Source organism: Polyergus mexicanus, unplaced genomic scaffold (genome assembly GCF_030449975.1).
Source record: "Polyergus mexicanus isolate NDT 795.1 unplaced genomic scaffold, iyPolMexi1.0 SCAF_23, whole genome shotgun sequence".
Lineage (NCBI taxonomy): Eukaryota > Metazoa > Arthropoda > Insecta > Hymenoptera > Formicidae > Polyergus > Polyergus mexicanus.
In genome coordinates, this window is record NW_027223343.1 from 1,392,799 (window position 1) to 1,414,284 (window position 21,486).

At 31.2% G+C, this 21,486-nt stretch overlaps 5 protein-coding genes across 11 annotated transcripts; 3 read left to right on the forward strand and 2 right to left on the reverse strand.

Annotated features, from left to right (window-relative positions):
* The first annotated feature begins 1,228 nt into the window (after positions 1-1,228).
* Pex5 (peroxin 5) lies at positions 1,229-6,825 on the forward strand. 5 transcript variants are annotated; one of them, XR_011448377.1, is made up of 10 exons: positions 1,229-1,314; positions 1,770-1,917; positions 2,083-2,452; positions 2,540-2,993; positions 3,072-3,618; positions 3,679-3,847; positions 3,920-4,077; positions 4,166-4,333; positions 4,439-4,544; positions 5,316-6,825. XR_011448377.1 is itself a non-coding variant. In XM_070313153.1 (8 exons), the coding sequence occupies exons 2-8, from the start codon at positions 2,108-2,110 to the stop codon at positions 4,476-4,478; spliced, it is 1,881 nt and encodes a 626-aa protein (XP_070169254.1). In that variant the 5' UTR covers positions 1,717-1,917; positions 2,083-2,107; the 3' UTR covers positions 4,479-4,630. The 5 variants fall into 5 exon arrangements, 1 of the variants encoding a protein (XP_070169254.1); XR_011448378.1 differs by having other exon boundaries at positions 1,232-1,314; positions 1,791-1,917; XR_011448379.1 differs by lacking the exon at positions 1,770-1,917 and having other exon boundaries at positions 1,231-1,314.
* LOC138942707 (BLOC-2 complex member HPS3) lies at positions 5,412-10,873 on the reverse strand. The gene is made up of 3 exons (XM_070313151.1): positions 6,951-10,873; positions 6,768-6,882; positions 5,412-6,693 (listed from the first exon to the last, which is right to left on the reverse strand). Exons 1-3 carry the CDS (start codon positions 10,176-10,178, stop codon positions 6,512-6,514), a joined length of 3,525 nt encoding a protein of 1,174 aa, XP_070169252.1. The 5' UTR covers positions 10,179-10,873; the 3' UTR covers positions 5,412-6,511.
* Positions 10,874-11,803: 930 nt separating this feature from the next.
* On the forward strand, positions 11,804-14,664 carry Cndp2 (Cytosolic non-specific dipeptidase 2). The gene is made up of 5 exons (XM_070313154.1): positions 11,804-12,224; positions 12,374-12,824; positions 12,934-13,362; positions 13,433-13,906; positions 14,002-14,664. Exons 1-5 carry the CDS (start codon positions 12,190-12,192, stop codon positions 14,044-14,046), a joined length of 1,434 nt encoding a protein of 477 aa, XP_070169255.1. The 5' UTR covers positions 11,804-12,189; the 3' UTR covers positions 14,047-14,664.
* Positions 14,097-17,145, reverse strand: Fuca (alpha-L-fucosidase). Of its 3 annotated transcripts, none has more exons than XM_070313155.1 (7): positions 17,037-17,145; positions 16,042-16,307; positions 15,683-15,934; positions 15,212-15,574; positions 14,883-15,101; positions 14,543-14,766; positions 14,097-14,463 (listed from the first exon to the last, which is right to left on the reverse strand). In XM_070313155.1, coding segments are annotated over exons 1-7 (1,416 nt in total). In that variant the 5' UTR covers positions 17,039-17,145; the 3' UTR covers positions 14,097-14,373. The 3 variants fall into 3 exon arrangements, with proteins under 3 accessions (XP_070169256.1, XP_070169258.1, XP_070169257.1); XM_070313157.1 differs by having other exon boundaries at positions 14,098-14,463; positions 16,042-16,959; XM_070313156.1 differs by having other exon boundaries at positions 14,098-14,463; positions 16,042-17,145.
* A 436-nt stretch (positions 17,146-17,581) lies between these two features.
* Positions 17,582-19,539, forward strand: Uch (Ubiquitin carboxyl-terminal hydrolase). The gene is made up of 7 exons (XM_070312887.1): positions 17,582-17,739; positions 17,817-17,828; positions 18,000-18,128; positions 18,422-18,573; positions 18,670-18,811; positions 18,894-18,969; positions 19,230-19,539. Exons 1-7 carry the CDS (start codon positions 17,707-17,709, stop codon positions 19,373-19,375), a joined length of 690 nt encoding a protein of 229 aa, XP_070168988.1. The 5' UTR covers positions 17,582-17,706; the 3' UTR covers positions 19,376-19,539.
* The last annotated feature ends 1,947 nt before the right edge of the window (positions 19,540-21,486 follow it).

The following is a 21,486-nucleotide window of genomic DNA, read 5'->3' on the forward strand; positions in this document are numbered from 1 at the left end:
GTTTATTTGTTTTTTACAGAGGAAACTAACTATAGGTTATTTTATTAATCGTAGATAATAGATAATGTGAAATATATCGATTATTGTTAACACGATATCTATCGTGAACTTATAATATTACATTGTATATTATGCGATAATAAGATATTGTTGATACGGAGAGAGGAAGATAAACATTGTCATTTCAAGATATGAAACAAAACATCACATATATAGTTTATATTAATTGGTAAGTTAAAAGAGTTTCTTGGAAATAAATAATGTATTGATTCTGATAATCTCATTTTTGAAAATTATATTGTTCTTATTATATTATCTTTATTAGCCTGATTCTCTTTTTAAATAATCTTTCTTTGCTATAGTTATTTTTATACAAAATATTATATTACTGTGTAAGTAATTTTTTAAAGCGATATATATTTTAAAAGTTGGCAGGAATGACAAGCCAAATCTGTATATAATCTGTATATAATTTTAATATATTTTTTGTAATTATATTTTTACTACAATATTAATATATTATATATGTATATTAATATACATATATATATATAAAAAAGAAAAAATTGAAGTTTCCTGGTCTGGTAGGCCCTGTTTGGTTCAATGAGTATAAACTCATTTTTACACACATTACTTTTGCTTTGACCAATACTCTCGCACCCGCATCACGAAAGATCAGCCGGAGCTTCCTTTCTTAAATTCGTGAAGATGGTGGAGGATAATAGTACTTAAAGCTACGGCACTTTCTGCCACGGGTCCAGGGACCTTCCTCAGAGCTGAAAAATAAAGTCACTAGAGACTCGATTGTGGCTCCGCGGTGTTACCCCAGAAAACTTCTGACAGATCTGTTTCGGAGCAACTATATAAAGTAAAATATGGCTCGATGAGTGCTATCGAGAAACATGAAAAATGAAGAATATAACATATTCTACTTACGAAATCATATTTTATAACATTATGATTGATTCATAAAAGATTTTTCTTCAGTAAATTAAAGTTTTTTTTGTATAACATAATATAAATTATTCAAATGTAAAAGAGTTTATAATTTGATTAATTTACAGGGCGATCGAAAGCAGAATTTAAAATTTTTTGTATTACATTATATCGTTAGAAATGTTTTACGTTGGTCGCCCTGTGAGTTTATCAACAATTAAGTTAATCGTAATTTGATCGAAGGTCGAATAAGTGGCCCTAATAAACACTGACGATCAGTTGTTAAAGACCGATGGATGACTTACGGAGAATTTAGCGTGATGACCGGAAAGAAACTCGCTGCGCGCTACTGTAGATAAATAAATTTTCGCATTGTCGGTAATAAAACAGTAATTTTTGCTACAATAAAACATTTATTTTGTTATTTTTGAGGCTACTTAAAAGATCTGAACATTTTCGATAATAAAACAATATCCGGATGAGCTAAAATAATCGGATGATTTAAATAACTCATGTAATTAACTTTAAAATATCACTAAACTCCGGGCCCACCGGGCTCATTTGATAGTGGCGAGAATTTATCTAGGGCCAGGGGTCTTTAATAATATATCTCGTCGATCAGATAATTAGACTACTACACATTGAAGATTGAATATTGAAATTTGACCATTCAGAACAAAGTAATTTTAGCTCCTTTTGTCTTGATTAAATTTTTCAATTTTTGATGTACTGTCTAGTATAGGCTTTATCCATTGAGCTCTTCGCATTTTTTTTTTTGCTCTTGCTGTCACTCGCTAAAACTAAACTATCGCACGCGTTTCTCGTTCTCACAGCTTTTCCCCTCCCTTCTTCAGCTGCCTCGGTGCAAAGTCTCGATCGTAAAATCAGCATAATTCTTGCTATTCATTCCTGAGAAACGTGCATCACGATAACGCAACATAATTAGAGCGAAGCGAGTAAATACGGCGAAATAATACTCAGGTGATCGTTAAGTATTTATTTTTACAGTAGATTGCGAGAATCCAACAGCTATAACTTGGCTAATGTTGCATTTTATATAAATATAAATACTAGACTTAATATCTGAATATTAGATAATATACATATAAAAGGACTAAATTAGCAATATTTTTTATTCTTTTGCAGGAAGTCTTAATAGCAATATAAAAAAATGGCACTTCGCGAGTTAGTAGAAGGAGATTGTGGAGGTCCCAGCTCTTTAATGCGTCTTACATCACATTATGTACAAGATCATGGTTTTAAAGAAGAAGGAATTCACCAGTCATTTAGTCCACCTGAGACTTTTCAAACACAAGATGCGGATCGGTTAGTTCAACAATTCTTAGAAGAACCTGCTTGTCCACAAACGTTTCGAATGGACAATTTATTACAAGAAATGAGAGAAATTGATCAAAATATTCATCCCCCGAGAGCAGCACCTGGAGTCGTTAAAGAATTAAGTGATCTAAACACGGCTTGGGAAAATCTATGTTTTAAATCTGATAAACAATTTGAAGTAATTTCATAAAACATTATTTATTGCTACATACAGTTATAGGACTATCTAGTATTAAAAATATTTAATTATTATAATAATATATAGGAACTTCATGTGGATAATATATGGAATACATCTTTAATACAACCCACTCAGGAAGAAAACACACAGTTTCTTGAAACTCACAAACTTGGTCTAGATTCAAAATGGATGGAAGAATATTTAGAACATAGTATAAACAGTGCACAAGATAATGTTAATAAAGACAATGAAGCTCAAATTATAAAAGATGAAGACCCGAATTATGCATATTCAAGATTTATGAAATTTATGAAACAAGAAGGTGATATTCCAATAGAAAGCACTCAAACAGAAACAGCTAATTTGGATGATCCAATTGAAGAATGGATAGAGCAATATCATGCAGATCAACAAAAAACAAAAGATAGTTCAATTAATAACATTAATTATGATAGTACAGTCTTGAATAAAGTAGAAGAAGAATTAGAAGCTGCGGGTACATGGATAGACGAATTTGTAAAGGAAAATCCATCCTCAGGTATTCTTAGCTTCTCTTTGGAAATATATATTTTGTATATATATTATAATTAACATAAAAGTGATTAATACATTTTAGAACACATACATTCAAAGTCATTATGGAAACAGTTTCAAAACGAATGGGACAAAGTATCTGCAGATGGGCTCTCCTCTACACATCCATGGGTATCAGAGTTCGACACATATTACGATCCATTTAACAAGGAATATGAATTTTGTGAAACAAATCCTATGAAGGATTTACCAAATGCATTGGCAGAAGGCAAGAAACGATTAGAAGCGGGAGATTTACCAAGTGCTGTACTCTGTTTTGAAGCAGCTGTTCAACAGGATGAAAATAATGTTGAAGCATGGCTACTCCTTGGTAAAACACAAGCTGAGAACGAGCAAGATCCTTTGGCTATCTCCGCTTTAAATCATTGTCTGTGCTTGGAACCATGTAACAATGTTGCTCTCATGGCGTTAGCAGCTTCTTATGCAAATGAATCCTATCAGAAGCAAGCTTGCCTAACATTGAAGGAGTGGTTACTGAAGAATGATAAATATAAACATCTATCAGTTCCAGAGTCTAATCTTACAGGAGAAGAACATCCAACTTTCAGTGTATCCACCTTATTATATGAGTAAGTTAAAAATAACTTTTAATCCTGAGAAATTATTTTTAACATAATACTTTGTTGTAGTAAAGTATATGATGAAGTGAAAGATTTATATATTCAAGCAGCAAGAATGAACCCCCGAGATGAAATTGATCCGGATGTACAATGTGGACTAGGTATACTGTTTAATTTGTCGAGTGATTACAACAAAGCCGTAGATTGTTTTCAAGCAGCATTGCAAGTACGCCCTGATGTAAGTGTAACATATTTCCATTTCGATGGGTTGGACTAATCAGTTTATTTAATAACTATATATTTCCAAAAGGATTCCAGATTATGGAATAGATTGGGTGCCACTCTCGCTAATGGCCAGCGATCGGCAGAAGCTGTAAACGCGTATCATCGTGCCTTAGAGCTATCGCCCGGATTTATTCGAGCACGTTACAATCTCGGCATATCTTGTGTTAATCTGGGAGTATATAAGTAAGTGTAGACTTTTTAAAATATATTTTTGAAATATAAAGAGAAAGAGAATAGCAACGTCTCATATCAATGAAATCATATGATATAGAGAAGCAGGTGAGCACCTCTTGACGGCGTTAAATCAACAAGCTGCAGGAAGAGGTCCACGGGCCAGCAATGTATCTCCTAAAGCAATGTCAAACACAATATGGTCTACGTTAAGATTAGTTATATCATTGATGCATAAATATGAATTGATGGAAGCTGTAGAAAACAGGTAATTTATAGTCTTTCCATTTCTTACAGTTAGTATAACCTATAAGAAGGGTTTTATAATGATAATTTATGCTCGAAACGTTATGTTATTCTCCTTTTGTTCTAGAGATCTATCCAAGTTAAATAAGGAATTTGAAATTATATAAATGGATGCACCTATATAATGAATTACACAATATGATTCATTTTTATATAAATTATTTCGTGCACAGGTAAGAAGCGAAAAAAAATTTTTTTCCGATATACTTTAGCAAAATATATAATTAGCAGAAATAAAATGTAGAATATTTTAAATAATTAAGAACAAAAGATATACAAATATATATATATATATATATATATATATATATATATATACAATATATTGAACTTTTTTTACATACTGATTCTTTGACCAATCTAAAATAAATATATTCATTTTAGTTTAGTTTTTAAAATATAATTGAAAAAATGTTTGATATTATGCATCTATAAAACATAAAATCAGAAAAAATAATAATTCAAATAATATAGAAATAATTTATTATTTTAACAATATAATTATGGGCATTCAATAGTATATTATGGGGCAATTATATACACATATACATACACACAAGATAGCCTATATAGTGTTACAAGCTTATAAATTCATAAATATTTAATAAATCAAAGAATTGTTCAGAAGACAATTACACATCTCCAAAGAGGCTTTTTAATCATGTAAAAATAAATTTGTCTTTGTTTCTTTTATAATACTTTTATAAAGAGAGCGAGAAGATAACTTCAGAATTTCAAATGGAATGTTCTATATTTAATTACATTTTGTAATTGCACTAGAAAAAACAAGAAAACTTTATTTATAACATTGTTTTATAAAATGTTTTTAACAAAAGTTGTGAATATGTGTATGTATGTGTTTTTATGTTTATTATTATAATATATATATCAAATATTATTCTGTAATATTAACAAAAAATTGAAAATTTTTTTTATGTTAATAGGCCTAATAATGATCATTGATAATAATTATTCCTAATAATGATTATTGATAATTATTGATTATCCTGTTAAGGATAAAGATTGCAAACAAGATGTAAAGAAGATCTAAAAGAACAATTGCTGTATTATGTATGTATTTTTTTATCTTATAATGGAATTATAAATATTATTGATCAATTTTAATATAATTAGATTTACAATAAAGAAGAAATAATACCTAAAGGCACATCAAAGTTACATATTTTGTAACACTTAAAAATTGATTAGGTAAAACTATTTGTTAGGATCAACAGATTTGGTAAAAACTATTTTAGTAAAATTCATCTTGCTAGAGACATATTTGTCCTAGAGCAGAAAGAATTTGATGATTATGAAAAATCTTGGTACAATTCTATGTAATAATTCTATATAATAAATCAAATATTTATATAATTATTTCTAAATGCAATCAATTATAATACAATATAATTACACAATAGAGTCTCCTTAAATTTGACCCCGTTAATTTTGGTTTACTAGATGATAAAGCATCTGTGTATAGCTGTATCTTTTAAGAGCCTTGTGCACACATCTGTATTTGTGCAAGCACATGGTGATTGAACAGCTTCGCACTGTAATGAAGATATTAATTTTTCTTCTCCAAGAATTTTTTACTCCTCTCATTTCATAAGGTCAAAATTAACGAGATTCTACTAATATATTGTATAAATTTTTTCTTCTGCAGAAGTAATGTGCTTCAATTTTCTAATTTATGTACACATTAATTTTTGTCAAATTTGAATATGTTAAAATTATTGCATCTTGTTTGCTCTGGGACAAATTCTTTATATGTCTTTAGTCATAATATAATATATCTATATAAAACACGATTCAACAATTAATTATAGACGAATTTTGGTACTAGTATTTGTCTTCGAGTTTTTTTTTTTTATAATTGATGACGATTATGCATCATTAAAAATGAGTGCATCAGCACAACTATTAACTAACGAACATTAGCTTATGTGACTGCATTGATCAGGAACATATGTCTGAAACATTTGTAGAAATAGTTAATTTGCGATTATAAGTGCACACAAAGTAGTCTTCCGTAATATAATTGCTAAAACGTGATATTGGAATTTATATTTGTAATTTCTCAATTATCACTTCTTTGTCTAGAAATTAGCTAATAAATATTTAATGAATACTCCTATCTTCACAACTTTAGAGTTGTCAAAAGTTGTTGCCCGGTTTCCATTATCAACGATTTTACGTGATCTGCATGCATTATTTGATTGCACATTTCAGTGCATCGTTGAAATGTTGCCATGTCATCTTTTGGTAAGACGCGATGAAGACTTTTCATAGGTAATGTATGCGGCAGATAATTCAAGATATCTATAAATTCGAAAAAAGATTATTTTATTATATTATTAAACATACTATTCACATATTATGTATGTTTAACTTACCCTTCATGATCTGCGTGTACAAGAGCTGTAATTCCTGTTGCATTATTGAAGCGGTAATTTTATCCTGTGTTAATTTGATAAGATATTTCCATTCGGTGTCCTTTGTATATTTATCCTGAAACAGAAAGACAATGAAATATTCTGGCAAGATTTACATTTCAATCTAGTATCATGTACAAATACCTTTGCATACTGTACTACAGCTTGTGGACAATTATCCATTAGAATTGTCGTTACTTCTTCAATATTCTGAATGCATAAAGTCTTGAGAGATAAGTTCCCATCAATGTTTTGTGTTTCAAGAAATTGCTTGACCTCGTGCAAACATTCAATTGGTAAAAATTCACACGATAACACAGATTGCAGCTTAAACAATTCTTTGGGTATAATCTTTTCGCTTTCCGATATATTATTAAAATTTGTTAAATCTTTAAAATCATTCATGTTTAAAATTTTCTGGTAATCTTTAGCGTATGGTGGCATTTTATTCAAATAGTTGGGTCGATACTTGGCAAACATGAAGTACTCCTTGTCGTTCTTCCCCTCTTCATCTTGGGAATCAGTTTTATACACTTTTGTTTGAGTTAATTTACCTAAATACGATCGTACTAACAACTTGAACGCTTCGACGAGAGCAAAGTCCGAGCGTATCTGATTTTTATTTACGACCAACGGCCACTCGATCATGGACTTCGAGCTGAAATAATCGTGTAGATATTTCTCGAGAAAAACTTGCAACGTAGCGGCCGCATTGTGTCCGTCTCTTCCAACTCGTGACGGTAAATATTCTAGGAAAACCTGTATGATTTGATGCAACGATAATGCACCCTCGTCTTCTATTATCTGTATGAGAATATCTGCGAAAGTGGTATTCTTTATGAGCATCAAGGTACCGGCAAAGTCCGAAAAAGTGGGGATCATAGGACTCCTCTTTTTCATCGCAGTTATATCGAACAGCAATTCCCAGCGCGTCAGGATGATTTGTTTAATACATTGCACGGAAACTGGTTCCAGCATTTTCTCCGCTTGTTCCTGTTTGTCGGCCTGGATGTATAAGAGTGCTAGGGCAAGTTTGACAGTGTCGTCAGTCTCGTGTGTCAGCAGAAGGTTTATTAATTTCTCAGTGGCGTACTCCCTTAGTACAGAACTGCCGAAGATCAGTTTCAATAAATCCTCTTTTTCCAATTTACAAATGATCTCTATAATATTATACCCTTGCAAGAGCGCGTCAGCCTCGGATCCGCTTTTCATAGTGAAAAGCGCTTCCGTCAAGAACGTTAAAAGGCCCGGTGCGCCCTGACTGCATTTTCTAGATAATACTTCCGAAGGCTTCAACCCAGACATCTTATAGTAGGGAATACACAAATCCCAATCTGATTCAATTTCCGATTGTATATAGTAATCCGCAAGCAACGCACAAGATTGATTATAAAGATTTTTCAATTTAAGATCGTTTTTATGCATTGCATCGTCGAATTCTTCGTTATTCAGGTCGTTGTAAGATATATCTTTCGCCAAGCGTATCAAAGTATGTGCTTCTCCCAGCAAATGTCGATAAGTACTTGGACTGGAGGATTTATGATTCTTTGCCGCATTCAAGATGTCGAAATATACATTCTCGAGTTTAGGTAGATTTAGAGAATACATGGTCCAAGAACTGTCAGCCTTAGCTAACAACACTATGTAAGTTTTTGTGTGCAATAGTTTTTGTATCCCTAAGAACGGCCTCAAACCGATTAGACTTACCGGTTCAGTAACACTGGGACAAGTTACTCTAACGCTGTCCATGCAATTTGAAAGTTTTGCAATATGATGAGAAAGACGTAATGTGTAGGACTCGAGACCAGCCTCGGTCAATGCATGAAGTATTGTATGCTCCAATGCTACATGATGAACAGGTGCAGTGAATGGATAAGTAGTCAGACACGTTGCATCCAGGGAATTATTGCTTGCCGCTGAAAAGTGATACAAGTATCCCTCCTGTGTAGTGCAAACGAAGCAACTCACACCCTGTAAATATCTATACTTGTCAGACTTCAACATGGATTTTTTCACGCCAATAATGTTACATTCTCTCTTCATGTATAATGGTTTCAATACCAGACATCTAAAGATATCTAGAATTGCGTCTATCTTGACATTATTATTGCCAGCATTGATTTTCAGACATAACAAATTTTTTATTATGTAATTTTCAGACCAACCTATGTCAGGTGAGGTTGTTTTGATGAAGATTCTTATGTCTGCTGAATTTAGGACAAAAGGACTGAGAGCGTGACCTGGTCCAGCCCTTTCTGAACTTATTAATGGCAAATTGACTGTGAATGGTTGCGAAGTGGGATCAATAATTCCATGTGTAATTAGTCTGTGCATCTCATCTTTTTCATTGCATACCAAGTGTTCCCAATCTATGTAATTCTTATTATTACTTGGCTTTGTTCTGTCGAAATCAGCAATTTCTAATTTATACCATGTATTTCCTTTTATGCCTTTGTGCTTTTTATTTTTAGATTTTACGTTGGTTATCACTGCCTCATTATTTTCAGATGTCATATGTTGGTAATCTTGATCTATAGACTTATGCTTTGTATTTGTTCCTTGCATATCTTCATTTCCAAGGCTATTACTATTTTCTACCAAAGATGAGTCTGTGGATATGGATGTCTTATCAACAGAAGAAGAATTTGTGGAAGCTAAAGAGCTAAGTTGGTCAATATCTTCATACATTGAATTTGTGAGACGAAAAACGGACAAATTTATATTATCCATAATTGCTATAAAATCTTCAACAATTTCCATGTGTGTTGGTGCAAATGAAAATCCCAAAGACCATGGTCTAGGCTCAAAGTCTATGAATTTCATTTTTGATACTTGTTGCGTTTCAATTTTGAACTCGTGTAAAATAGCACTGTTTCCTGAGGCTATCAATAAATTACCAGTACTCTGACAGCAGGCAATCAATGTAGGTTGTATATTTAGAGGTAGCTCTATCATTTCCAAACTATTCAAGGGTCGATTCAAACTCGGGGTAACGCGTCCGGCAATCCTGGCTCGCATTGGCTGACTCTGGTCCTTCACCACAGCCCAATTCACATAAATTCTTACAAAATTAGAAGTGACTCTATTCGCATGATTATTGCTCACAGTGTCTCTGAGATATTTTGATTCCAGTGTCACAACGTAATCTCCTTTAGCACAATGTACCATTTGATTGATCATGTCTACTGTAGGGAAAGCAGTGCGTAGTTTGACATCCGAATTCATCAGCTCCCACACTTCCACGCAATGCGTGGACAGCGCCAGCAGAAGCATTTCTCGCCTCTGACTGGTGGCTGTGCATGTTGCTGTAGGTTCCTCAATTTGGGTAACATTTTGCCCTAGGAAATTGTGTACTGTTATCACGCGTACCATATTTGTGTCTTGTAATTTTTATCGCTTTTTATATAATGTAACACAGCATTATTATAATTGTATTTTTATACTTTCGTTGAAGTGTTTTCGCTTCGTTGACAATTACATCTAAGCGTCATAACTGACTATTCGTATCGATGTTTGCAAAGTGTGTATCAAAAGTATGGCATGCACGTAAGTATTAATAAAATATGATCTCAGTGGACTCCACGAGAAAGTGACAATCCTTTGGATGCTCCTCTACGAAGCTTCGGGCTAGCAAAGCTGCAGGTGCATCATTTACTGACATTCCCGCAATCGTGCATGTCACTGTAAATCAGCGTAAATATGACACAAGGACAGATTAATTGCATCAGTGAGCACGATTATGTCGCTCGTATGGCACTTATCCAGCAACCAGCATTATGTTTGAGATATATCTCGTGTTCTTGGTAAGATATAATTCTGATTTGAACAAATAATTATTAGAAGAAAGACAAACTTGTCAGATGCAGTTGGTTTAACATTGTCAGGCATAGCGCGTTTGCGCGCAACGAGCTTGACAGGTCAGGTTAGGTCAAGCTGAATCGACGGTGGGTCAAACGTCAAACTATCTTTTGACAGATGCAAGACGGATGTGTACATGTGTATCGTGGAAGAAGTCGTGAATAAATGTGCATATTCGAATACACAAAATAAATTATATTTTCATAAATATAATTGAACATTGAGAAAAATCAGAAAGAATAAAGAAAATTTTAGAACTATATATGTTTCCCGATAGTATATATTGCCAGTACAGAAAATCTATGATATATATATATATATATATATACACGTAACATGATTTTTATTATAGATTTTCAGTGCTGGCTTTCAATGTATATCGGATAGCCTAGAAATTAAATTTTAGTTAAATTATAAGATATAGAACAAATTAATTAATTAAAATAAAAAGAGAATTCAGTTATCTTAATTTTTTTAAGAAGAAAAATTAATATTTTTTCTTCAGTATCTCCAACTTTTGCTGACGTAAGCATTTTGTCGCTATTGGACATATATATTTTTACATCTAGGCTGCGTTTTGATATTCACTGTCAGTTACCAATTTGCTAGTACCTACTTTCTCTGCCTGAGAGTTTCACTCCCTTCAGCCCCATCCCCCTCTTGCTGGATACGCTCCTAAACCTATATATATATATATATATATACGAGAGTCCATTAAATTTTGCGTAAATTATTGACAATGTTCTATAATAAAATAGAAAGGTTTTCTCGAAAATGAAACTTATCTTGATTTTTATTTTATTTTCTTAACTTTCTCAAAATTCGAAAAAAATTATATTTTTTACTTTATTCCACTCTTTACTTTTTTTATTCCCCCAAAGTTAAAAATAAAATATTTTATCTGCGAAATGCTATGTTTAAAATGAAATAAGTATATAATCAAGAATTATGAAAGACAAGAAAAAAAAGAGTAAAAAATGTAGTCAAATACATCTAAAAAGAAACACGCCACGCCAATGAATAGCACGCTATCATATATCATATGTTACACCTATCGTTAGAAGAATTATGTAGAATGTGTAGAATGTTCGCAGTCGTATGATAATAGGTATAATTATATGAGAATTATGAATACTTTAACTATAAACATATAAGATTTTAGCGGTTATATTTCGTTTGTAATTTTGAATTACGTATAAAGAAGATATAAACACAAAAATTCAATATTTGTTTACGGCGTGCGCGATATATTGCAAGATTCCACATAGAACACACTGATTGGTTTAATGTTTGAATAATACCGAAAAAAGATTAGATACCACGCTATTGTATTACTGATATCGGTATCGTTGAAGGTATCTCGTGATTGCATGTGTGTTCAAGAGAAATACGCTTTTTTACAACGATAAGAGTGGATATACCAATCGGATACCGAGCCGACAGCTGCCAGTTGCATTAGTCAGCATTAGTTTCGGCTATTGTACGTGTTTGACTGAGTAAACAGTATTACGATTAATTAACAGTCATGGAATTACCATCGCCATTGAAAACATTATTTAAGTATGTACTGCTTAATATTACAATTTTATAGGAACATATATGTTTGTAAAAAAATATTTTTAGATGGATTAAATTGCTTTAATATATTTTGTAGTTGTTTTTTCTTTGTCTTTAATTTTTTTTCTAATTTTTTCTTTACATTTTTGTAGATATATAGATGAACATAAGCAGGAATATATAAATAATTTGAAAGAAATAGTAGCTATTAAATCTGTATCAGCATGGCCAGATCACAGAGACGAAATAGTAAAAATGATGAAATTGGCAGAAGTGAAACTGAAAAATCTTGGAGCAACTACAGAATTAGTTGATATAGGCAAACAGACTCTTCCTGATAGTAGTGAAATTCCGCTTCCTCCTGTATTACTTAGCGACCTTGGGTCTGATCCAAAAAAGAAAACCGTGCTTCTATACGGACATTTGGATGTACAACCAGCGCTAAAAGAAGATGGCTGGGATACTGAACCTTTTGTTCTTACTGAAAAAGATGGAAAACTTTTTGGACGAGGTAGTACTGATGACAAAGGACCAGTTCTCTGTTGGATACACGCATTACAAGCTTACAAAGCAACTGGAATTGATATTCCTGTTAATCTCAAGGTACTTGCTAATAAGATATTTAAAGATATTCAATTTAATATCATATTAATTAACATTTTTCTTATGATACTACCTTTGTATATACTAAGCCTTTGGAATTTTTGCACAGTTTGTCTTTGAAGGAATGGAAGAAAGTGGAAGTGAAGGTTTAGATGAGCTTCTTTGGGCAAAGAAAGATAGCTTCCTAAAAAATGTAGATTATGTCTGCATATCTGATAACTATTGGCTGGGTACTAAAAAACCATGTATTACTTATGGTCTGCGAGGTATCTGTTACTTCTTTATAGAAGTCAATTGTGCTGTCAAGGATATGCACAGTGGTACCTTTGGTGGATGTGTACACGAAGCTATGGCAGATTTGGTTTACTTAATGAATACCCTGGTTGATGTTAATGGTCATATTTTGGTAGATGGTATTTATGATAGCGTAGCTAAAATAACTGAAGCCGAATTGGCCAGTTATAAGGATATAGATTTTGATGTGGATGAGTTTAAGGAAACAATTGGAGCTAAGCAATTGTTACATAAAGAGGATAAGGTATATATGTTTTCTTTTTTTTACATATTTAGAAACATGTTGATATTCTAATTTGCATCTATTCTTACAGATTCAACTTTTAATGCATCGTTGGAGGCAACCTAGTCTGTCCCTTCATGGGATACAAGGTGCTTTCAGTGAGCCAGGAGCGAAAACGGTAATTCCGAGCAAGGTTATTGGTAAATTTTCAATCAGGATAGTGCCTCACATGACTCCGGAGGAAACAACCGAGAAAGTAATTGCATACATAAATAAAAAATGGCAAGCCAGAAACAGCCCGAATATTATGAATGTAACAATGTACCATGGTGGAAAACCATGGTCGGAAAACCCCGGGCATCCGAATTATGTGGCTGGCCGGAGAGCTACTCAACATGTTTACAAAATAGAGCCCGACCTCTCTCGTGAAGGCGGGTCAATTCCAGTTACTCTCACATTCCAGGAAGTTACTGGTAAAAATGTAATACTCATACCAGTCGGACAAGGCGATGATGGTGCGCATTCTCAAAATGAAAAATTGAATGTAGATAACTACATCCAAGGGGTAAGTATAATTGAATTAGCAGTCTTTAAAAAAATCGACTAGCTTATTATATAAAACTGCAAGCAAAATATAATTGATTTTATTCCTATTCACAGACAAAACTACTTGGAGCTTATTTATATGAGGTAGCCCAAGTGTAATATCCCATTGTTAAAATTTGTTTGTTAAGGATCTATAAGTTATATATTTCCTATTACAAACATACATTTAGATGTTCTGATGTTCAAATATCTACAAACTTAACTATGAGCGCAAAACACTGAATTATAAGCTATTTTTTCATGATTTTTTTCCTTACTAAAATATCATCATAAAGATGTTTTTGTAAGAAATTTATATACATAAAAGATTTGCATACATAAGAAATTTCTAAAGCCAATGTACAAGATATATATTCTTAGTAAAAGAAAAAAAATATATATATCTCTAAAACAATTTGTTCTTATATAAAATATCATCTTATCGTATCACTTTCTAATCTTTAGTACCCAAGCTGGTTGTCCTCTATGTGCATTAGCAGGTAAATATATTTCTAATTTATCATCAGATTGTTTCCACTAAAAAAAATTTATATATGAAATTATTTTATTACATTCTCTTTATAACACAACTGGATAAAAGCAAGAATATACTTACAGAAATAATCGACGAATAGCCAAGTAATTGTATTTGGAAATTCTTTGAAATTTTAAGTGAACCCAACAATAAAATATTGTCTTCTGGCCATTCTAAAATTGAAGCATATAGTTGTTCTTCATTTTTACTTTGTGTGTACCAAGTGCTTCCTGTTAAAGTATCATTCTGTATAGTCCAAGGTTTAGAATCATAAATAGCTTCTCCATTAACTGCTAGCCAAGTACCTAAAAAAAATATATTTATTTATAAGATTATAAGATAATAAAAAAATCAATATCAATATCTGATATATGTAGTTAGTATATGTAGTAAAATACAATAAGATATAGCAAATGTTTACCCATTCCACGCAGTCTTTCTTCAAATATTGGTGAAATGATGCCATCTTTTGTTGGTCCAACATTCATTAGTAAGTTTCCACCACAACTTACAGTGACTATTAATTCCTTAACTAATTCCGCCAATGTAAAGTATTCAGATAAAATAGCATTTCTGCGAAATCCCCAAGACTTTTTATCAATAGTCATACAATTTTCCCATTTGTGTGGAAGAAGTACACCTAAAAAAAATTAATAGAAAACATATTTAATCAACTTTTATTTATATACTATCTGTTTTTTAACTTGTGTATTATATAATATTGTATAATTGTTTTTAAATTTTACTTACCAGGATTAAAACGATCAGTACATGTAAAGAAACCACCGTGATGGCATGGTATATTGCTACCCCATCTATCATTCACTACGATTGTGTTCTTTACAGGACTTTCATTGTATAACCATGCTAAAAATTCCTTTGATTTCCAATAAGAATCTGACGCTTCCCAATCTCCATCTGACCAAATTATTTCTGGTTTGTAAGTTTCCACTAATTCTTGTAATTCTGGTATTATCTTTTGAGTTACAAATATGTCTGTTGTAAAATTATTTCTCTTATCTGTTACATAAAGAGGATTATACCATTCATACATGGAGTGGTACAAGCCAAATCTTATGTCTGTTTTGCTTCGAATAGCTTCTGCTAGTTCACCTGTTTTCATTAGAAGGAATATATGATTCTTGATATATATTTAATGAGAAATTTTTATTTGATTATATATTTTTTAAATATATATTTATTATTTTAAATATGTATTACCAATAAGATCCTTTTTAGGTCCTACATCCATAGAATTCCAACCGAATGAGTATCTTGACGGCCATAATGTATACCCTTCATGATGCTTGCTTGTCAATACAACATATTTTGCACCTGATGCTTTAAATAATTCAGCCCACTCAGATGCATTGAAGAATTCAGCAGTAAAATCACGTGCAAAGTCTTGATAGGTAAAATTTGGAGGATATCTTTGTCTCATAAAATCATGATATTTTGTACTTGCAATCTCCTCTGCAATATTATAAAAAAAATATGCATAAGAATATATAATTATCACAAACATATATATAGTAATATTTGTAAAGTATTGAATATATAAAATTATGAAAGCATTCAACCTTTCCAATTATTCCAAAACCATTCAGAGCCAAAGCTAGGTACACTGAATACACCCCAGTGAATAAATATTCCAAATTTTGCTTCATCGTACCAAGATGGAAGCGATCGATTGTCTAGACTAGACCAAGTTGGAACAAATTTGGATGCTTTTGTCAAATGTAGTACGAAGTTATATTCATCTGTTTTCGCTACCACATTAAAGTATGCCTTCACTGATACGCAAAGAATCAGCACAGCACACAAAATATGTACAAACAGCATCATCCTAACAGCAGAAGACTTGCAATGAGAGCAGTGGATGATGAATATGTCTTTTGTATCATTTATATCATTGATATATTATTTTGAGATTAGATTAGATCAATACAGTATATTTTTGTAGACAAAGATCACATTAAACCGATGTTTGTGATCTGTGTATATAACTTATATAAACACTTTTAACATACAGAATATGTATATAATTTCATAAAAAGAAGAAGAGTTTGGATTGCATCTTTTTTATTACCGTTAAGCTTATACATATACTTATATGCAAATCAGTTTGTTCTTGATCTTTGATCTTTATGAATCTTGAGAAATATGAAAATTTGGAGTAGAGAATATATATAAATAAAATTTTCAAATTTTAAGAAATTTATATATTCCAAATTGACGATTGTCTAAATTTTATAATTAATAAAAATTGTATTCCCATATATGTATATATATATATATATATATATAATTATAAACAAATACTAAACATTTTTATTTCATAATATTGATATAATGCAAATATGTTATCTCCACCGATTACATTATCTTTAATCAATCGTATGATATATAATCACATGTGTAAATCTCTGTCCCCCTCTATTCCCTTCTCACTCTTTTCAGCATTTATCTGCATATGTAAGGGTCATTTGGGATATAATCTAGTGTAGAGATATAGATAAAAAAGAAGTTGTTTATGTTATCCATTACTTATGCCAAAAGTGATTATATGCATTACATTTTATAGAATTTTTTTTTCTCTCCAAATATATATCTATCTTGTATTGCGACACATTTTTTAGCATCCTTTATAATTCCACATATGTGCTACACATGCAAATGTCCAACAGTTGTATAGGCAAGAAATAGAAGAAGGAAAAAGAGAAATGAATATATGTTATATACATACATATACAGGGTATCCGGAAAGTAACTATACATCTATTTCAAGTATTAAAAAGATTTATCAAACATTATTAGAAAATTTTTTTTTCCATAAAACATGTAAGTGACCTCCATAAACAAATTTTAACTCATCTAATCTTTTTACCAAAAACCTTTAATTTCCCTCATGATATGCTTCTCATAAAGAAAGATTAATTTGCTGATATTGTTTGATAAATATTTATTATATTTGAAATAAGTGTATATATTAGTTACTTTCCGAACACTCTGTATTATAATATTTTTCATGCCCAATCGTATCGTGCGAAATATTTCGCGCGATTCGAGAACGAGATTTATCGTGACTTGATGCTTCGTTCTCGTCGTCATGAAAACAGGATCGCACGAATTTAAATCAAAAGGGCATTCAGCAGGGGAAATTCGTGAATAAATAGACGTTTTTACCGGCGTTTCAGAATAATAAAACTTACTTCTCTCTTTCTCTTGAAATATCGTAATTTAATATGGCTTGGGTACCCTTAGAATCGAATTCAGAGGTGAGCGATCTTTTTGTCAAGTTGTAATGAATATTCTTCAAGCAATGGATTTTGATGGATTTTGTTTTCCGTTTTAGGTTATGACGAAGGTAAGCGTTTGCCACGTTCGATCAACCTTGTTATTGTCTCGACATTTCCAGTTGTATATATGATGATTTGTGCTCATCGATCAATAATATATTTTCCATGAAACAATACATTTAATTTTTTTGACACAATTTTAGAATTCGCAAAAGTTTAATGTACATCTATTTTTGTAGTTCCTCCACAAGTTGGGCGTTCCAAAGAAATGGTCGATCGTAGATGTATATAGTTTCGACTCGGACTTGTTGGCGATTATCCCTAGGCCTGTCCTTGCCGTTGTGTTGCTTTATCCTATGTCCGCAAAGGTATATATACTAGAATGAATCAAAAGTAAGATTCCCTGATGACTTTTATTTACAACATAATAAATTGGACTTGTTGAAATAAAAATTAATTTTTTGAACAGCAATCTCTACTGCGAAGACTATATTGAAAAGTAGTCGTTATCTTATTTTAACACGATAAATCCAATTTGTGCATAAGTGATAAATAAAAGTTGTAAATAGAATAGGGAACCTTTTAACTTTTTAATCCATTTTAATACAACATATAATATGAAATACTGGCTCTATTAAAATTTATTTTGCTTTGTTCTTAGACTGAAAAGACCAAGGAAGAAAAAGAAGAAGAAGAGGAAGTTAAGGATAGCAAAAGCGATGTTCCAGATTCTATTTACCATATGAAGCAATGTATTTCAAATGCATGTGGAACAATTGCGTTACTTCATAGTGTGGCCAATAATTTGGATACGTGAGTATTTATTCATCAATTGTACATAATCAAGTTTGTCACATATATATATATATATATAAACAGAAATTTTACAAATAAATATTTTTTCTATAGCATACAATTGGAGGATGGGTTTCTCAAGACATTTTTAGATCAAACCAAAGGACTTTCATATACTGAGCGTGGGGAGCGTTTAGAAAATGCACAAGATATCATTGATACTCACATGGAATCTGCCCAAGAAGGACAGACTGAGGTACTTTGCCATTTTGTGGTTAAAAATAACAATTGTTTTTTAAACCGTTAAAATAAATATACATATTTTCTTTTTCCTTTAGGCGCCAGCTGAAGATATGGAGGTGTACCATCATTTTGTCGCATTTATACATAAAGATGGCTCTCTGTATGAGCTAGGTATATATTTGGTCTATATTGATTTTATGTTTTGATTAATATTTTGATAATAACATTGGAGGGCGGTTTTATTCGCCTGTAATATTTATACTGATTTGTCACAAGTAGATAATTTCATCAATGCTTTTAATCATAAATATATAGGATGATTAATTGGTATGAAACTTTAAACTATTGATTATTACCTGCAACGATTCTAGCATGGAGCTAGTTATTACCTTATTTAAAATGTTATAATGACAAAAATTTGATTTTTTTAGATGGTCGAAAAACTGCTCCTATTAATCACGGTCCGACTACGCCAGAAACACTTTTGAACGATGCCGCTCGCATATGTAAGGAATATATGGAGCGTGATCCCACCGAAGTGCGTTTCACGGCGGTCGCCCTCGCTGCCAGCGAATAAATGCCATACCCAAATGCATTTGCTTTTAAGCTAACTTAAGAGAAATCTGAATAATTTATTTTACAATGTTACATTATTTCGCTTCGGCAACGCATTTATTTTCAGTTTTACAGATTGCCAGCTTTCTCGACAATATGTAGCACGTCAATGAAAGAAATTTATATATGCAATTGTTTATTGTACCGTTTTTATTGAAAGAATCCTACGACTGAATCCTACGTTTCCCTCGCGCGTGTAATTTTTATATTAGATTTAATAATATCAAAAATAACATGTAGTTTTGATAATCAGGAAAAATAAAAATACCAAGCGATATGCGCATGAGATGCTATACATATATAAAGTTTAAACAAACTAGATATCACGTGTCGATCAAGGTCTCTGAACTTTGCGCAACAAAGTGAACGACTGCCAAAAACGAGTTTCAGCGTGCAAGTTTGAGTTGATTATAAATTAGCATCGATACAACTTCTCATTTGGCATAGATTTAGCACACTGATATTTTTTTTGGCATTCTTTTCTCTCGGATCATCATCACTTATATACTTTATACATATTTTTGTTTTCATTAATAAAATTTCGATCATATTGCACAGATCACATATTTACCACATTGATACATTATGCAATTCGTAGAGATAAAGTATTAATATTAGCACTCGAGATAAGTATATTGATATTATTACAAGTAATATCAAAATTTTTTTAGAGAGAAATTTATTGTGTTATGGAAACGGCATGAATCGCAATAAATGAAAAACTTTCTTGTGCTTTTATTTATTTTACCATTTGTATATGTATTATTATTATCATCTAAGTATATAATAAATACATATAGTTTGACATAAAGACATAAACGAAAATATAGATACAATTAGAAAAATGCTTTTCTTTGAAAGTGTGGTAATAATTGTTTTGACGAAAGGATGTGATATCTTTTTCATGATATTTATTTATAAAAAATAACGTGACTGATAGAAATTATATATGTTGCGATATCAATTCAATTTCGTAAAAATAGTGATTTGTGCACTTTTCATTATAATGATTCAAGTATTGGTTGATTGATGATAATTCGTATCTCTGATAAAAAAAAAAAAATAATTTTTGGGTTTTGAATATTTAATTATTCATAACATTCTTACATTTCTTGAAAATGTATAAGTTTAAAACGATGTTTATTGACAAATTTAGAAATATTTATCTTTCTTGAAAATAACTAGAAGATTGTCGGGAATACAATGAATTAATACATGGATTCCATAAATATTCGTTTATTTTTAAGATACGAATTAATTTTTAGAACATTCTATTGTTTTTCGAGAGAGTATATTTATGTTAAGTTTCCATTATATATGTAAAAATATGTTATACGATGTATTATTGTATTATTATTACAAAAACACAAACGGTCACTGACCAGCCGGAGAAAGTTATTTTGGATTCTCTTCCAAGAGACTAAATATATCTTGGCACAACTTTCAAAATAGTGACTTTAAAATATAAAATTAACTTAAATTCTCTCTCTCTAGTAACAGATTATGTAATACTGTTCTGTTCTAAAGCGAAGAATGCTATCTAGAAACTTATTTGTAAAAACGCGATCATAATTGTGTGTGTAAAGATAGTGTTCATATACAAATTTAGAATTCTTTATTTTTTTGTCATTATTTATATCTATTTTATATTTAGAATTCTTTATTTTACTTGTCATTATTTATATCTATTTTATATAATAATATATTATAGATGTATGTGTGTGTGCGCTATATGCAATTTAACACATGGATACGAAAATAATTTTAAATTTTGTTCTTTACTTATATAGATTTTTTCATAGATAAAACCTAAAGAATTATTTCGAGACAGCCCCGCGCGCGATAAACTAAATGGTGCAGTCTTTAGAATTATTTATTACGTATACAAAGTGTTCTTATTGTGAGAAAGGTATCTCTCTCCAGATATGTGTCATTTTAGTGGAAAATTTAGCCCTCGACTATGTGAACTGGACCGGTTATATAAATATAGCATCGGAGACCGGTTATATTCTAACACAAATAAGTTATGCGAAATATATTATATATAAATTGCTGTTTTGCTGCAGAAAGACC

What these genes read in the sequence shown, in the direction of transcription:
- Pex5 (XM_070313153.1), top strand. Translation starts at nt 2,108, where the DNA reads ATGGCACTTCGCGAGTTAGTAGAAGGAGATTGTGGAGGTCCCAGCTCT. An exon ending in AATCTGATAAACAATTTGAA is followed by an intron (nt 2,453 to 2,539) that starts GTAATTTCATAA and finishes AATAATATATAG; the next exon opens with GAACTTCATGTGGATAATAT. An exon ending in AAAGGAAAATCCATCCTCAG is followed by an intron (nt 2,994 to 3,071) that starts GTATTCTTAGCT and finishes AATACATTTTAG; the next exon opens with AACACATACATTCAAAGTCA.
- LOC138942707 (XM_070313151.1), bottom strand. Translation starts at nt 10,178, where the DNA reads ATGGTACGCGTGATAACAGTACACAATTTCCTAGGGCAAAATGTTACC. An exon ending in CTGTAGTACAGTATGCAAAG is followed by an intron (nt 6,883 to 6,950) that starts GTATTTGTACAT and finishes TTTCTGTTTCAG; the next exon opens with GATAAATATACAAAGGACAC. An exon ending in GTACACGCAGATCATGAAGG is followed by an intron (nt 6,694 to 6,767) that starts GTAAGTTAAACA and finishes TCGAATTTATAG; the next exon opens with ATATCTTGAATTATCTGCCG.
- Cndp2 (XM_070313154.1), top strand. Translation starts at nt 12,190, where the DNA reads ATGGAATTACCATCGCCATTGAAAACATTATTTAA. An exon ending in ATATTCCTGTTAATCTCAAG is followed by an intron (nt 12,825 to 12,933) that starts GTACTTGCTAAT and finishes ATTTTTGCACAG; the next exon opens with TTTGTCTTTGAAGGAATGGA. An exon ending in TGTTACATAAAGAGGATAAG is followed by an intron (nt 13,363 to 13,432) that starts GTATATATGTTT and finishes CTATTCTTACAG; the next exon opens with ATTCAACTTTTAATGCATCG.
- Fuca (XM_070313155.1), bottom strand. An exon ending in GTTTTGGAATAATTGGAAAG is followed by an intron (nt 15,935 to 16,041) that starts GTTGAATGCTTT and finishes ATAATATTGCAG; the next exon opens with AGGAGATTGCAAGTACAAAA. An exon ending in AGAAAGACTGCGTGGAATGG is followed by an intron (nt 14,767 to 14,882) that starts GTAAACATTTGC and finishes TATTTTTTTTAG; the next exon opens with GTACTTGGCTAGCAGTTAAT.
- Uch (XM_070312887.1), top strand. Translation starts at nt 17,707, where the DNA reads ATGGCTTGGGTACCCTTAGAATCGAATTCAGAG. An exon ending in TTTATCCTATGTCCGCAAAG is followed by an intron (nt 18,129 to 18,421) that starts GTATATATACTA and finishes CTTTGTTCTTAG; the next exon opens with ACTGAAAAGACCAAGGAAGA. An exon ending in TGGCTCTCTGTATGAGCTAG is followed by an intron (nt 18,970 to 19,229) that starts GTATATATTTGG and finishes TGATTTTTTTAG; the next exon opens with ATGGTCGAAAAACTGCTCCT.